This window comes from Notolabrus celidotus, chromosome 8, assembly GCF_009762535.1.
Source record: "Notolabrus celidotus isolate fNotCel1 chromosome 8, fNotCel1.pri, whole genome shotgun sequence".
Taxonomy (NCBI): domain Eukaryota; kingdom Metazoa; phylum Chordata; class Actinopteri; order Labriformes; family Labridae; genus Notolabrus; species Notolabrus celidotus.
Window position 1 is genome coordinate 8,933,196 of NC_048279.1, and position 17,280 is coordinate 8,950,475.

The following is a 17,280-nucleotide window of genomic DNA, read 5'->3' on the forward strand; positions in this document are numbered from 1 at the left end:
CCTGCAACCACTGAATGTAGTCTATGATGGAAAATACACACATGAACACACAGACTCTCATGTCATACCTCACTTAGCAGAGCCCAGGCAGAGGCGTTGGAGTGAACGACCAGACGAAGAGCTGAGATCGGCTGCAGTGCTTCTTCAATCTCACCCTCAGCGACCCCGTTTTGAAACGCGCCTAAAAACAAAACACAAACACACACACATTGATTTTTTATCTTTACTTTAAAATTCAGTCATTCACAAATAAACTCTGGTCATTAACAACTGTCAACTGACCCCAGATTATTCTCAGAGTTAGCATTTTTAAATACAGTAGTTGAGCTTATCACCTGGCTTTCTTACTGATCTTCCGGTTGTGTAAGATGCTTGATTCTGATTTGTCAAAACCCCTTGACAACCCCTTAACTACAGTTATTAACTTTCACAAATATGAGCAAGACCAGAGGCAAACTGATCACACGTCTTGTCAAATCAATCTGCGGTGAAGAGTTCCAGCATATTTTGCTACTGTTTGTTGACACCATAGACATTTTAAATGATGTACCTACCTACCACACTTCCTTTTGATAGGAATGGAAGCATAAATCACGGCAGTCAAAGGTAACGCGTTAACCCAATTCCTTTATCAGCAGTAATTCTTCTAATGCACCAATGACACGCATGTTCTGTGATTATGACCCTCGGTCCACTTCATGGGAAATTAGCGATGTAGCAGTCACAGTGTAGAGCAGTAATTGACAAAGAAATAGGTCCTTTGCTGAACAAGTTAAGCAGCATGTTTATAGGGTCATTAAAAGCCTGCTTCTGTGTTTTGATCAGAAAAATGAGTGTAAAACACATCTGACTGATCCAGAACATGTTTTTGTTTATGGGCCTTTAGAGTATTTAAAGTCTGTATCTGTAGTTTAAAGATCACAGATTAAAGAGGCTTTGCTCACAGACCTGTTGAATGATGTGTGAGAGTAATGGGTTTGAGTCTGCCAGTCATGCTGTCACACTTCATTCTACGGTTGTGTAATGAACATTTTGTACCTCAGGGGAATGTGATCAAACAGGCCTCACCCACATTCTCTGAATAGATTAATGAGTGAAATGTCACCTAATATCCTGTAGCAGTGTGTGTGTTAGTGTGTGTGTTAGTGTGTGTGTGTGTGTGTGTGTGTGTGTGTGTGTGTGCGTGCGTGCGTGCGTGCGTGCGTGCGTGCGTGCGTGCGTGCGTGCGTGCGTGCGTGCGTGCGTGCGTGTGTGCAATGTTATTTTTGCAAACGTGTGAACTTGAAATATTTACCAATAACAGTGAAGCCTTTATCAGATTGTTGGTAGGTGGAAGTCGAGCCATTCACTGGTTTGATGCGTGCTTCCGCCTGCATGAGGAAACAAAACAAGCATTCAGGGAAGTGTAACATATAAAGACATCACATTGCTTGTGTTTTTTTTTTAATATCGGGCAGGTGTTGGCACAACATTCAAACATTTCTAGCCAACTTCCTTGTAGTGTTTCATTTCAGGTCAGGGCATCTCCGATGCATTCAGGAGCAGTAAAATAGTCTAAGAGACACCACCCTCTTGAGAATTATTTAGACAAATAATAAGTTACAACAAGCCCAAAATCAGGCCACGCACCCCTGATCGTAGAGAGTAAGCACATCAGGTCCTAAATCAAGTCATAAGCCTTAGGAATTGGTTTAGAGAAAAAGGCCTGTTTTTGTCCACCCTAAGTCAAGTTAGTGAGTCAAGTTACCAACCTGTTAATAATCAACCCCGTTAATCAGGAGATGTTCCCCCAGGTTTTTTGTAAGTGTCACACAACTACTTCAGCATTTTGTTGTTTCAACATTTGATATGATGTCTCTGAAACTTCACTTTACCGGAGTTTAAAAAAAGCAAGACGGACATTGAAACAGTCACTGAGGGTGCCCTAAATCAGACCTTAAAACAGTCACTAAGGGTGCCCTGAAACAGACCTTAAAACAGTCACTAAGGGTGCCCTGAAACAAACCTTAAACAGCCACTGAGGGTGCCCTGAAACAAACCTTAAACAGCCACTGAGGGTGCCCTGAAACAGACATTAAAACAGTCGCTAAGGGTGCCCTGAAACAGACATTAAAACAGTGGCTGAGGGTGCCCTGAAACAGACATTAAAACAGTCACTAAGGGTGCCCTGAAACAGACATTAAAACAGTCACTGAGGGTGCCCTGAAACAGACCTTAAAACAGTCGCTAAGGGTGCCCTGAAACAGACATTAAAACAGTGGCTAAGGGTGCCCTGAAACAGACATTAAAACAGTTGCTAAGGTTGCCCTGAAACAGACATTAAAACAGTCGCTAAGGTTGCCCTGAAACAGACATTAAAACAGTCGCTAAGGTTGCCCTGAAACAGACATTAAAACAGTCACTAAGGGTGCCCTGAAACAGACCTTAAAACAGTCACTGAGGGTGCCCTGAAACAGACCTTAAAACAGTCACTGAGGGTGCCCTGAAACAGACATTAAAACAGTCACTAAGGGTGCCCTGAAACAGACCTTAAAACAGTCACTGAGGGTGCCCTGAAACAGACCTTAAAACAGTCACCGAGGGTGCCCTGAAACAGACCTTAAAACAGTGGCTAAGGGTGCCCTGAAACAGACCTTAAAACAGTCACTGAGGGTGCCCTGAAACAGACCTTAAAACAGTGGCTAAGGGTGCCCTGAAACAGACATTAAAACAGTCACTAAGGGTGCCCTGAAACAGACATTAAAACAGTCACTAAGGGTGCCCTGAAACAGACATTAAAACAGTCACTGAGGGTGCCCTGAAACAGACCTTAAAACAGTGGCTAAGGGTGCCCTGAAACAGACATTAAAACAGTGGCTAAGGGTGCCCTGAAACAGACATTAAAACAGTCACTGAGGGTGCCCTGAAACAGACCTGAAAACAGTGGCTAAGGGTGCCCTGAAACAGACATTAAAACAGTGGCTAAGGGTGCCCTGAAACAGACATTAAAACAGTCACTAAGGGTGCCCTGAAGCAGACCTTAAAACAGTCACTGAGGGTGCCCTGAAACAGACATTAAAACAGTGGCTAAGGGTGCCCTGAAACAGACATTAAAACAGTGGCTAAGGGTGCCCTGAAACAGACATTAAAACAGTTGCTAAGGTTGCCCTGAAACAGATATTAAAACAGTCACTGAGGGTGCCCTGAAACAGACATTAAAACAGTCGCTAAGGTTGCCCTGAAACAGACATTAAAACAGTCACTGAGGGTGCCCTGAAACAGACATTAAAACAGTCACTGAGGGTGCCCTGAAACAGACCTTAAAACAGTGGCTAAGGGTGCCCTGAAACAGACATTAAAACAGTGGCTAAGGGTGCCCTGAAACAGACATTAAAACAGTCACTGAGGGTGCCCTGAAACAGACCTGAAAACAGTGGCTAAGGGTGCCCTGAAACAGACATTAAAACAGTGGCTAAGGGTGCCCTGAAACAGACATTAAAACAGTCACTAAGGGTGCCCTGAAGCAGACCTTAAAACAGTCACTGAGGGTGCCCTGAAACAGACATTAAAACAGTGGCTAAGGGTGCCCTGAAACAGACATTAAAACAGTGGCTAAGGGTGCCCTGAAACAGACATTAAAACAGTTGCTAAGGTTGCCCTGAAACAGATATTAAAACAGTCACTGAGGGTGCCCTGAAACAGACATTAAAACAGTCGCTAAGGTTGCCCTGAAACAGACATTAAAACAGTCACTGAGGGTGCCCTGAAACAGACATTAAAACAGTCTGTGTATGACCTTTAGCTCTCATACCTGCTTCAGATAAGGATGCAAATTCACAACCAAGCCTTTTTAACAACTCAGCTCTTGGCATGGAGCTCAGGTTCCAAAGTTTATAATAAACTTTTTATATGGGAGACTGACAAAAGACAAATGTATCATAACAGACACCAATAGTCGTCCACAATTCACTTTCATAACATCAAGACAGAAAAATTCTCCTCTAATCTGATTGAAACAGTGAAGAAACCCTTCAGATGAACTCAACAGCACACACCTGCCCCTGTTGGGCTGTGTCATGTTTATTAAGCCCATGTTCCCCTGTTGTCTAAACATTGTATTGTGGTAATACTGAGACTTGTTCTGTTACTGTTACTGATACTGATAACAGACTTTGGACTTAATTAAGTATAACATTCTGTAGCTCACTGTGACCACACTTATGGTGTGAATCATTTAAGCCTACGTTTGATTGAATATGCTGCAAAGACAACAAACAAATGTTGAAACCAGTTTAGCACCCGGATTCTTCTACTACAGAGCCATGCTGTTGTAATATGTACAGGATGTGGTTTGGAATAGCCTTGTATAGATGGCAGCATATGTTGCTCCAAAACCTGTGTATATTCTTCAGCATTAACGGAGCATTCACAGGTGTGGAAGCTACCCATGTCATGGGCACTTACAGCTTGTTCAAGCTGAGTTTTTCTGGCAATGTCTGACCAGGGACCTGTGCTAAGAAGCATTATCGAGGTAACTTCAGGGTTAATTTTCAGTGCTACAAAGGTGGTTCACTTTTCACAGAGGTAGATCACCTCTGTAACAATTCAATTCAATTTGCTTTATTGGCATGAACAAAGACATGTTGTTGCCAAAGCACATAAGATTCATATACATACATTACATATACACTACCGTTCAAAAGTTTGGGGTCACCCAGACAATTTTGTGTTTTTCATGAAAACTCACACTTTTATTTATCAAATGAGTTACAAAATGAATAGAAAATATAGTCAAGACATTGAGAATGTTAGAAATAATGATTTTTATTTGAAATAATAATTTTGTCCTTCAAACTTTGCTTTCATCAAAGAATGCTCCCTTTGCAGCAATTACAGCATTGCAGACCTTTGGCATTCTAGCTGTTAATTTGTTGAGGGAATCTGAAGAAATTTCACCTCACGCTTCCTGAAGCACCTCCCACAAGTTGGATTGGCCTGATGGACACTTCTTGCGTACCATACGGTCAAGCTGCTCCCACAACAGCTCAATGGGGTTGAGATCTGGTGACTACGCTGTCCACTCCATTACAGACAGAATACCAGCTGCCTGCTTCTTCCCTAAATAGTTCTTGCATAATCTGGAAGTGTGCTTTGGGTCATTGTCCTGTTGTAGGAGGAAATTGGCTCCAAACAAGCACTGTCCACAGGTTGGACAGTGCTTATGGCATGGCGTTGCAAAATTGAGTGATAGCCTTCATTATTCAAAATCCCTTTTATTTTTTACAAATCTCCCACTTTACCTGCACCAAAGCAGCCCCAGACCATCACATTACCTCCACCATGCTTAATATATGGTGTCAGGCACTCTTCCAGCATCTTTTCACTTGTTCTGTATCTCACTAATCTTCTTCTGTGTGATCCAAACACCTGAAACTTTGATTCGTCCGTCCGTACTTTTTTCCAATCTTCCTCTGTCCAATGTCTGTGTTCTTTTGCACATATTAATCTTTTCCTTTTATTGACCAGTCTCAGATATGGCATTTTCTTTGCCACTCTGCCTAGAAGGCCAGCATCCCAGAGTCGCCTCTTCACTGTGGACGTTGACACTGGCGTTTTGCGGGAACCATTTAATGAAGCTGCCAGTTCAGGACCTGTGAGGCGTCTATTTCTCAAACTAGAGACTCTACTGTACTTGTCTTCTTGTTCAGTTGGGCACCGGGGCCTCCCACTTCTCTTTCTACTCTGGTTAGAGCCTGTTTGTGCTGTTCTCTGAAGGGAGCAGTACACATCGTTGTAGGAAATGTTCAGTTTCTTGGAAATTTCTCGCATGGAATATCCTTCATTTATAAGAACAAGAATAGACTGTCGGGTTTCATATGAAAGTTCTCTTTTTCTGGCCATTTTGAGAGTATAATCGAACCCACAATGTGATGCTCCAGATACTCAACTATCTCAAAGAAAGGCCAGTTTTACAGCTTCTCTAACCAGCAAAACCCTTTTCAGCTGTGCTAACGTAACTACACAAGGGTTTTCAAGGTGTTTCTAATCATCCATTAGCTTTCTAAAGCGATAAGCAAACACAGTGTACCATTAGAACACTGGAGTGATGGTTGCTGGAAATGAGCCTCTATACACCTTTGTAGATATTCCATTAAAAACCAGACGTTTGCAGCTAGAATAGTCATTTACCGCATTAACAATGTATAGAGTGTATTTCTGATTCATTTAATGTTATCTTCATTGAAAAAAACTGTGCTTTTCTTTCAAAAATAAGGACATTTCAAAGTGACCCCAAACTTTTGAACGGTAGTGTATATTCATTACATATTATATATATTACATATTTTATACGCATTAATGAACGATGGTGTCATCCATACAGCATGTCTCAATGTCCTCACTTGATGCGGTATGCTCATAAAACCTTCGCCTAAAATCAAACACCATGGGATGGTGCGTCCCTCAAGCCCAAGATCCACAGGATGCGTCGCGTTACGTTACGGCTGCGCCGCGCACGTCGCAGCAAATAGGTTCCCATTCAAGTCAATGCTCTAGAGTCCACAGGGCGCGCTGCGGCGCGTCTCAGCTCCGTCTCTGGAGCCCAGAGATACGCGGGGAGTCTATTTTCGCCGCTCCCCGCGCCCAGCACGCGTCAATCGACACAGAAATGATCGAACTATCCCGGAAGTCAGGCACGAGGATCGTATGCAACATCCGCTCACTTTCAAAATAAACACCATGTGCAAACACAAGATCGTAAATTTCACCACTTCTTCAACATTACGTCATAACCTGTGGCATCGGGCCAGAAGTCAGTCTCAAAAGATATCCGACACCATGGACGAAGAAAAGTTTATACTGTGTTGTTCTCGCGCGTTTTGGAGTTCTCGAGGGATCTTGAGTTTCCTGCTCCGGAGTGCGCGCCGCTCCAAACACGCATCCTATGGACCAGGGCGAAAGCCCCGGGACGGAGCAGAGCCGTGTCGCAGCCGTAACGCGGCGCACACGCATCCTGTGGATTCCCCGAGTCAGGCTGTGACAGGCAGACACATATTTAGCAGCCAGAGGAGCTGCTGACCCTTCCCCCAGGTGAACTGACAGTTTCTCTTCTGGGGTTAATGTTGGGAAGTTTGTTACTATTGTAGTAACTTCCCTGTAGTGGGAATCTCTTAGTAAAGAGAACTTGCTACAGTGGAGGAGTGCATCTCTGTCTCTATTTCCCCTGTAGAGCAGTGAGCACATAGACGCTCCTCTCTGGGCAGCCATGTCTGCCTGTGTCTCCCTGTCTCTACAGCTAGCTGGTGGTCACTCAGCCTGTATCAATCACTGTTTAGGGTCAAATAACAATTCATTCTACTTTGGGTCTTTGTTTGGTTTCTCCAGTATTCTAAATACAGATCTTTGGAGTGCTTCATGATGAGTTTAATTTAGTTGTGTTTTGGATCAGTGCTGACTGGAGTCTGGCTGATTAGCTTCCTCACCAGCTGACTAAGGGGACAGTTTTCAGGGTTCAGCTCTTGGGTTTTTAGTGCTTTAAATTGAATTGAGTCTTTTGGGCTTAAATTTAGATGTGTACAAAATTTGATTGCCCAATTCTGAATGTTTAACAGTAATGGGAAACATCCCAGTTCTGCTCGGCAGACGTTATTTGGAGTTTTTCTTTGAACATGTACAATTCTTCTACAGAATTCAGTATGGAGAGCCTCTATTGGGTGTTTGTCCCATGAGCCATGCTCCAGTCTACTGAGGGGGCCCCAGATCTCACTTCCATACAGAGCTATAGGTACATCTACACTATCAAATATTTTTGTCCAGATTCTAATTGGAATGTTAATCTTGAATAATTTGGTTTTTAATGCATAGATTGCCCTCCGTGCTTTTTCTTTAAGTGCATTTATTGCCATGTTAAAATTTCCTGATGCAGATATGTTCAGACCAAGGTAAGTATAATTCTTTGTGTGTTTAATTTGAGTGTTATTCAGAGTAAAATTATATTTATTTTCAAAACATCTGTTTTTTGTTTTTTTTTGAAAGATCATTATTTGTGTCTTCTTAAAATTGACCTCCAAGGCCCAGTTCTGGCAGTATTGTTCCAGGATGGTCAGGTTGGAGACCATCTCTGGTTGGAGACAACAGAATAAGGTCATCTGTATAAAGCAGGTATCTAACTTCTGTGTCTAAGAGTATGAGGCCTGGAGCTGCTGAACATGCTCCGGGGCTGGCTATGGTCAGTACAAGAGATGATCAGAAGGAGGCAAAGAGACTGGCAGAACACACCTGTAAGATTTTACATGATTCATGAAAGTGCATTTATATGTGCAGGTAGATTCATACATGCAGGTACATTTGTGTGCGGGTGACAAATTCTTCGTCACCAGAACAAAGTGACTGATATCATTCATGCTGAGGTGTAAAACCGTCTCTACCTCCCTGAAGTTCACTGTGAAGCCTCAACACTAAACATTAATCTTCTCCTCACCTTACCTCAGACCACTTTATCACCAGAGTGTCAGGATAAAAGTGTCCGGCTGTGGAAACAGCTACGTTATTACTAAGCTAGCTGTGTCAACAAGTTACCGCTGAAGTTGTTTACATTGGTCCACACACACCAACCATGTCAGAATGAGTACTACATCGACTAAACACACATTAATTAAAATATTCTGTGTTTACTACAGCTTACCATTAATAAAATGTTTGCTCAGAGACGTGTGGACTTTGATCGTTATTGTTGTTGGTTCCCTTAGCAGGGACAGCGGAGCGTCTAATATAATTACAGTTTTTCTCAGTCGGTTTGATACATTTCTCAGATCAGAATTAAAATTCTCAAAACTACTTGTTCAATCTTCACATCTTTGCGTCACTTGTGCACATCAAAAAAGCAGTTTCTCATTTCTTTGAACAAGTTGCAAATGCTTTGGTACATCCATGCAAATGATTCTGTACAATTCTCTGCTGTTCCCTACATTATCAAGTGTTTATGTCATGTTGATCAAAATGTATTAGAATGGGTCTCTTTTGAATAGTCTCACCCTCCACAACATTTAGGCATTAGTTCATCGCATCAGTCTTCACATGCAAAATGGTTGAACATGTTGTCAGAATATGTCAGTCATATTTCTGTACATTTCCATTAGAGCTTTTATTCTAAATCTGTCCTGAATTGGTAAATTTCTCCAAGGTGAATCTTGACTTTCTCTAAAGAAGGGAAACGTGTGAAGCATTAGATCAACCAATGATCAACCAGTTTTCTGAAATAGCTCAAAGGTGCATCTCATGAACCATCAACTGGCAAGTGTATATACAGTATATAGCCGGAGCACAATGTCTGACAATGGAAGGACAATGAAATTGGACTGGGTCAACAGCCAGAGAGAAGAAGAAGAGGAAGAGGAGTAAGGCTGCGTGGTGGAGGAGTGGGGAGGCAAAACAGAGGAAGAGGCAGAGGACATATGTGCATTCCTGATGAGATAAGAGCCACAATACACTAAGGTGTAACTTACAATTTAGAATAACTGTCATCAAAACTTTAGCCATAGTTTACATCAGAACATCCCTCCAGAGTACACTGTTATATTGACAACATGACTAAGCAGTTTGACTGTCTTATCCGTACACAATGACACAAGGACTTATCACTCTGATGGCACTGACATGTTCATTGACACAGATATTTACTTTTGAGAGATGAACTAAGGATTTTGAGCAAGATACTGGCTTTTGCAGGTAATCCATGATGTTTTTCTATTTGTACGAATTGTTTTGAGAAATGCACTTACTGTTTAGCAAATGTCGAGGATGATTCAAGAAATGTACCAAAGCGACTGAGAAAAACTGTAATTTACATCTCCTCCTCTCAAGATTTTCTTTCTCAGATGGGATTCTTCAGAACAGCTGTCAGGTCTTTTTTTTTTTTATGAATTGGGCTGGTGGTGTAATTTGGAGATGTGAGAGAGGTTATCTGGCTGGTGGAGATGCAGTATTGACGTCACGCCCCCTCTACTTAGAAAACCCACATTTAACCTATCAACAATGATGATGTCACATCCCCTCATTTTAACATCAAATAACTAATTAGAAATAAACGTATAACAAAACTGAGCTCTTGGACATGATCAGCATAAGAACTTACTATAATGACAGAAACCATGTTTGAAAATAATTAATTAACAAGTATTCTAATTTTATAGCTTCACCCTTTTTCCATTAGTTGAATGGAGGAGGCAGGTTTTATGACCTATACTTTAGCCAGTCAGTAGAGGGAGCTCTAAACTTTTTGGATTCACAGTCAGTGAACACTTTTGGCGTCTTTATTAATATAAAGTCTCTGGCTGTTTTTGAAACCGCCTTCTACATACTACCTACGAATGTAGTAGGCACTAGGTACTGCATACTGCATTTAAAGATAGTATGTAGTATGACTGTTCTGTTGGATCTGTTCTGCAGTATGATCAGGCGTCACTGAAAAAAGAAAAGAAAAACGAAAAAGCAGAACGAGCGCTGTGCATTGAGGGAAACAGTATGCAGCAGATACTGTAAAATGTTCCTGAATCAGTAGACATCCGGGGAGTTTTAGCATACTGCAGATTTTGCTCTTGTTCACTTACTACATGCTGAAATTTGGCCAAATCTGTACATACTGCTAGTATAGTAGGCGGTTTCGAAACCAGCCAGAGACCCCCCCCTCCCCCTTCTTGATTCTGATTAGCCGTTTAAGAAGATGTGACTAAACAGACACGTCTTTTTATGCTGAAGTTGCTGTAAAAGCTGACAATACATTGGTTTTTTTGTAGAAAACAGGCGCTGCCAGCAAAGGAAAAAAACGGGTTAGTGGACTTGTCCTAGCAGCGGCATCACTTGACATGAAGAATGTTGTTTTACCTGCAAAACTCCAACCCGACTTAGTTTTGATAAATCTTGATAACGTGAGCAAAAAGTAACACCAACTTTGTTACATTTCAGTTTCATTTTGAGTGTAGTTTGAGAATAAATGATCTCTGACACTGCTCAAAAAAACCCTCATTGATTAATCTGTAATAAGAATGTAATCCATTGTTTGTCATCAGTGTTTCCCTCTTTGCTCTGCGGCTGCTTCACCTGTAACATGAAGCCTCTGAACTCGGCTTGTCTAACGTTGTGTCCCTCTTATCTTCCTCACAGCGACTCTGTGTCTGTCTAACTTTACTCAAAGGTCACACATGGCATGACCACTTTTCCCCTTCAGTGTGACAGAAGTTTTTTCGATACACAAACACACACACCCGCACGCCTGCACGCACACACACACACACACACACACACACACACACACACACACACACACACACACACACACACACACAAAGAGACAGAGAGAGGCTGTGGAGTGATAACAGATAGCTTGTTGTGTTTCCTGTTGTCCTGCCTCTCTGTCTCAAGGCACCAACACCTGAGATGAAAACCAACCCCTCTTGACGACAATAAAGGAACTAAATAACACCCCCCAACACACACACATACACACACACTCGGGTCACTCACATTGCCAGGTAACACTTCCACTGTTGTGTTGAAGAATTTATCTCCACCGTGCTCTGCATTTCCACTGCGGAACAGGTACCTGTAGAAGAGAAAACAGCACAGGTGTAACATAAGGGGGATGTCAGGGATGTAGTATCAGGAGTGTGAGCAGAGGTTGCGTTTGACCATCTCTCTGTCTGTCACTTTGATGAACAGGTTCAAAACATTATGTCACAATGTGCTATTACGGCCTATGGCTATCACTGGATCTGTCTCTGAATAAACAATGACAGGACATCTCTAGTTCCCTGTAGAATGCTAATCAAACTACTCAGTTTCTATGGTGCATTCCAGTTTTTTACGACTGAATAAACACTAAAATCAAAAGTATTACACAATTATAAAAACCTTACACTCAAGGAGCAAAACATCGGCCAAGATTTGCACCACTATAAGCACAATGTCAGCCTCACACTTTTTGCAAAACAATACACACAGTGATTGTAAAACACTAAACACACTTCTAAACATTAGACACAGAAGTATGTCATGATGTCACTCCCTTGCAATTCCAAAGCACTGACTCCTCAAATTACCACACCTATGAGCCAACTGGTTAAACACAGCCATCAGGTGTGATAAAAGCGTCTGCTAAATGACATTGTAAGGTGTGCAAACACATGATTGCTTGATTGTAGACACACCAATCAGGTTTAAGCACTATACAAATGCAGCAGGTGACAATTATCTGGCCAGATTCCAGCTAGGAAAAGAGATAATGTCTTGTATTTTAGGTGCTGTATTTTTCGTTTTTTTTCTTCTCTTTTTACTGTAATTGTAACCTGCTGGATACAGTATTTTATGTTTGTCTGATATTTGCTGAGCTTACAGTGTTATGCACACTACTGTAGTATCATGAAAACTGGGACAAGTTTTGTTGGGATTCTCCATGTTGACATGTTGACTGATTTGGGAATATAGGGAAAAACATTTTCATCAGTCTGCAGCATTGTTCCTGTGTAGTGTTTGGTGGATTTATTGTATATTTGCACTTTCTCTGTGTACTTCACTTACAGTACTCATATCACTGAGAAGTAGAATTGCTGAAAGTGTTTTAGGTTAGCAACAGCAGTGTGTAACTGGTTCAAACAGAATTCAGTCATATGAAACGTGTGTGTTTCATATGGTGACACAATATGGTTTTGATAAATTGATGTATAGTTTTTACAATAGTGTTTCATTTTGCAAAGGATCTGAGGTGTTCTGCTACTTGTGTGTGGGGTTGTGTGAACTGTGTGTAGTGTTTTGACAAATGGGCCATGTTTTCAAAATCTGGTTTAAGCAATCGTAAAAAACTATAACGCTAGCACAGATATGCTAGTGCCAGCTTCGAGCAGCAATCTCCATTGTTGAAAAATGAAGTCGATGCAGAAGTGTTACAAACTGCATTTCCTTGAGTGTCCACTTGAGGAAGCATCATCAACACCCGTGGAAAAATGCCTATTTTACAAGTTTTGCTTTTGTCTCAATGTCTCGTTTCTTCACTTGAACACACTGGATGGGATTATGTAAGACTAAGGTGCTGTGTCCACTGCTACCGTTTTTTGCGTTTGGTGCGGCCACGATCTCAATTTTAGAGTGCTTCTCACCAGTGTTTACTGTTGCTGGGTTACAAAAGTTGTCCTGTGGTACTTCCACTTCACTAAGTAGTGACCGTTGGGTCTGTTTTAAGATGCTATGTATGCTTCATACTTGCTTTCGTTCAATGGCGTTTCATCAAGAAACTGTAAGATCTATTGATAGAAATCGTGTCATGGCATCAGCAGCAGCTCTAAACCCGGAAATTATTCCTCGAAAAAACGTGTGATAACTTTTCTCCTACTTACGGACCTCCACCATTGTTGTTCACAAAGTTTACTTCAGAAGTCCCGCCCCTCTCGATTCTGGTTGGTCGGTGATCAAGAGGTGACATAATGAGGGCGCCGGTGTTCCAAAAGTTAATGTGTAATCATTTTATTGATTTAAACAGGATTTATTTGTAAAACCCAGAAATAGTCCCTCAGACTCCACAGTTAATGATTCTTATCAACCTCCATATGTAACGAATTAACATTAAGTTGAACATTTCCTTTGAAGTTAAGGTTAAACAAGGTGAACAGGACTTCTGAAGGAACATTTATGTAGATATTTCTGTCCTTATTCAACTTCAACACCTTTATGTTGAGTTCACATCATACACAAATAAAACAGTTTGCTCGCTTTATTTGCCAGTATTTGAACCCCGGAATGTTCTTCGTTTACTGGCTAATAAACACAATATTTTCCAGATGAATGAACCTCCGCCGTTCTGTCCTTCACTTCATACGTCACCTGAGGATGTGCATGCTTACAAAAAATCTAGCCTTAACGCTTCTTTTCATCGACCTTACATGTCATGAGAATGATTTCATTTGTGTTTATCACTAACTCGGCAGTTTAGAGATGCTCCCACCAGCACTACAGCCGTTGCCTGGATAGCAGGACAGGATGTGATTTCAATTATCCTCTGTGTTGTTCAGTTTACCAATTTAAAGCACTAATAGGAACGAGCATTTTTGCCTCAGTGTCAACAGGTAGAGTGTGCCAGAGTCTTTTCTGAGGAGTGATTTGATATTGTGAGTGTGATCAGGTTGTGCCTGGTGTCGTCTTTGCCACTGAGAATCATTAACTGCTCTAGGCCACTGAGAATCATTAACTGCTCTAGAGGGTTTCCCCAATCAGAATCAAGTATTTAACACAGCCTGGTATTAAGAAAAAAAAGTTTACCTCCTGGTTATGTTGGACTAAGGAGGAGTGATTCCACAGAAAGCAGGTAAATAGCAGTGCTATTAATTATCATGCACTTCATCATGGGACCTTTGCTTTTTAAATGTCAGTGAAATGGATACATTGAACATTGGATCAAAGCCACACATCAGTCACAGAACTGTGTGTGAAGTGGGTGTGTTTCCATTAAGACTCAACAGTGTGAGTAGATACCTGATACCTGAAGAGTCAATACCTGATCGTTATCACCGCCTTGACACACGCACACACACACACACACACACACACACACACACACACACACACACACACACACACACACACACACACACTCTCTTGCCAATCTCTTGAACCAACCCTTTTGAGGACAGCAGTAAGATTTTCTCTGATTGTTAGCATTTCAGCTCAGTGACAGCTGTTTTCATGTCTCTTGAGCATCGTGACTCTGTCTCAGTAGTTGAACAACTTTGTCTACTTTTGAGCCACTTTGTTCCAGACGATCAACATCTGAAGATGTTGGTGGATGTGGGTGAATGTTTTGAATCACGCATCATGTAACTTATTCAAATATACCTTAATGTATTGGCACTATCAATGAATGTGCAACATGATGATGGAAAGCAGAAGCCTTAGCTTTCTGTTGCAAAAAGAAAAAAGTCTCTAGTCATTATGGTTACTTTAGCTCGATCTAAACGAGGTCATGCAAGCAATGTGTCCCAGCAGGAGGACCGTTTCTAAAAGGTTGAATATAAATATCAGACTCACCCGGATATGTGGATCGGTAGTGAGAAGTTGAAGAGGATGTAGTCATTATCTATGGGTGTTATTGCCCAGAGGAAATCCTCTCCTCTGTATGCCCTCATCAGACTGTGCTGCTGGTAGTGGATCAGGCTGGTGCTCAGCTCTGCAGCAGGGTTCCAGTGGGCCCTGAACAAAACCTGATTCCCAAAGTCCTTGTCCTGATGGGGGCCAAAGACAAGCACACATAAACAAAAAAAACAAAGATAACTTCAGTTTCATAGAACACATAACCAGAATCACTCACTGACTCCAGGTTCTCTGTGTGTATCATGGAATAACTCTGTTTACTTTATTATTTGACGGTGGCATCACCATATTTAATTTACAGGGATAAGTAAGGTATGGTCAGCAAGTGGTTCCGCTTTGCATTGGGGTCTTTTCCATTTTGAAGGTAACACCCACAAGCTTTGTCTAACTTTCACTGGAAAAGCAGCCAAACAAAGCATTTCAGGCAGAAGCTAATCCAGCTAACACTGTCTGAAACCAGTGTTCAGATTTTTTAATTGCTGTCTGATAGAGTTCATCACCTTTTTGATTTCAAAAATCGATGGCTGTCTTAAATGCTGCAGTGCAATTGACTGATGGATATGATGTGTACTGTGCGGTGGCTGGGAGGTACAATGCAAATTTACAAAGGATGACACACTTTTACAAATTTGGAGACAAATTTACATTTTGGAAAACATTTTTACGTTTTATAAAACCAAAATGACATTAGCAAAATACTTTTACCAAGGCCAAAACAAATTTACATTTAAGAAAACAAATTTACAAAATCAGAAACACTTTTACAAGCAGTCAGATGATTTCACAAGCCTAGGAACATTTTTACCAGTCCTGAAACAAAATTACAAACGGCTGATTCTGAGGATAAAGGAATGTACCAAATCCCAGAAGTGATCGAGTGAGCGGTTTGTTTTGGCGAAGAGAAACCAACTTTCCTGCCAATCAGAGGTCATTCTGATGTGTCCTTTAGAAATAAAAGCCATTTGAAATTCAGATTGTGGATATTTTAGATCAGAGATTATGAACAAAGAATCTCAGTTTCCCCTGAGTCATTTTAGCTCAGACTAATAATGTAACACTATTTTTCAAATTTCAAATGGCTGATATCTTAAATGTTCACATCAGATCATGCTGGATTACATTATGAGGTTGCCCACTATTAGTCTGAACTATAACGAGTAGGTGAAAACTGACATTTGTTCAGAATCTCTATTTTCTCAAATTTCATTTGGCTTTTATCTTGAAAGGACACATCAGAATGACCTGTGACTGTCAGAATCTGCAGTTTGTAATTTTGTTTCAGGACTGGTAAAAATGTTCCGTCACTTGTGAAATCATCTCACTGCTTGTAAAAGTGTTTCTGATTTTGTAAATTTGTTTTCTTAAATGTTAATTTGTTTTCTTAAATGTTAATTTGTTTTCTTAAATGTTAATTTGTTTTATAAAATGTAAAAATGTTTTCCAAAATGTAAATTTGTCTTCAACTTTGTAAAAGTTTTTCCTCCTTTGTAAATTTGGATTGCACTTCCCAGCCACCGTAGTACTGAGTGTAAGAACCGGTAAGAACCCGCACAGAGAGCAGAGCTGCACTCACCTTCAGATTCTGAAGTTTCCCAGACAGAGACGAGTGCAGGCCGACGTGCTGGAAGAGGGAGGGCTTGAACCTCTGCCTGAGTGACGCCTTCTGCTCGTTACAGTGTCTCTGCATAAAACAACACACCGGTGCGAAGGTCACTATGAGACAGCGCTCTGATTTCCCTTCTCTTCCCTTCCCTCGTCTTGTTGGCTCTAATGACATTAATCCTGCTATACACTGTATACACTGTCCATGAACAAACAGGAGCAGGAAGAAGAACAACTTTTAGTACCTGCCCCTCCCCTTAATCACAACATTATCTACCACTATCATACTGTGACATATCATGTCATGTCTTATCATATGATGCTGTATGGTATTGTATTTATTTGCTGTATGATATTTATGGTATCACATAAGGGATCATATCTTATCGTGAGTCACCCTGTGGTTCTCACCCCTAGTATTTGCTCCAGCATCGTCCTTGCAGCAACAGCCAAACTCAAGCAGCGCTAAAGTTGTTTCTAAAACTACTTTAGATTTCTGCCTCAGCTCATTTTAACAAGGGTCTGCGTATTCACAACAAGAAGAAACATCACCCTCATTTTTTAATG

At 41.2% G+C, this 17,280-nt stretch overlaps 1 protein-coding gene across 1 annotated transcript in view; it reads right to left on the reverse strand.

Annotated features, from left to right (window-relative positions):
- The window catches only part of zgc:154054 (uncharacterized protein LOC777616 homolog), a 36,399-nt gene that overhangs the window by 2,147 nt on the left and 16,972 nt on the right, over nucleotides 1-17,280 (reverse strand). Inside the window, exons 10-14 of the mRNA XM_034689648.1 lie at nucleotides 16,685-16,792; nucleotides 15,049-15,242; nucleotides 11,500-11,578; nucleotides 1,295-1,370; nucleotides 69-181 (exon numbers count right to left, since the gene is read on the reverse strand). Coding sequence (XP_034545539.1) covers nucleotides 69-181; nucleotides 1,295-1,370; nucleotides 11,500-11,578; nucleotides 15,049-15,242; nucleotides 16,685-16,792 — 570 coding nt within the window. The remainder of the gene's footprint in view (nucleotides 1-68; nucleotides 182-1,294; nucleotides 1,371-11,499; nucleotides 11,579-15,048; nucleotides 15,243-16,684; nucleotides 16,793-17,280) is intronic.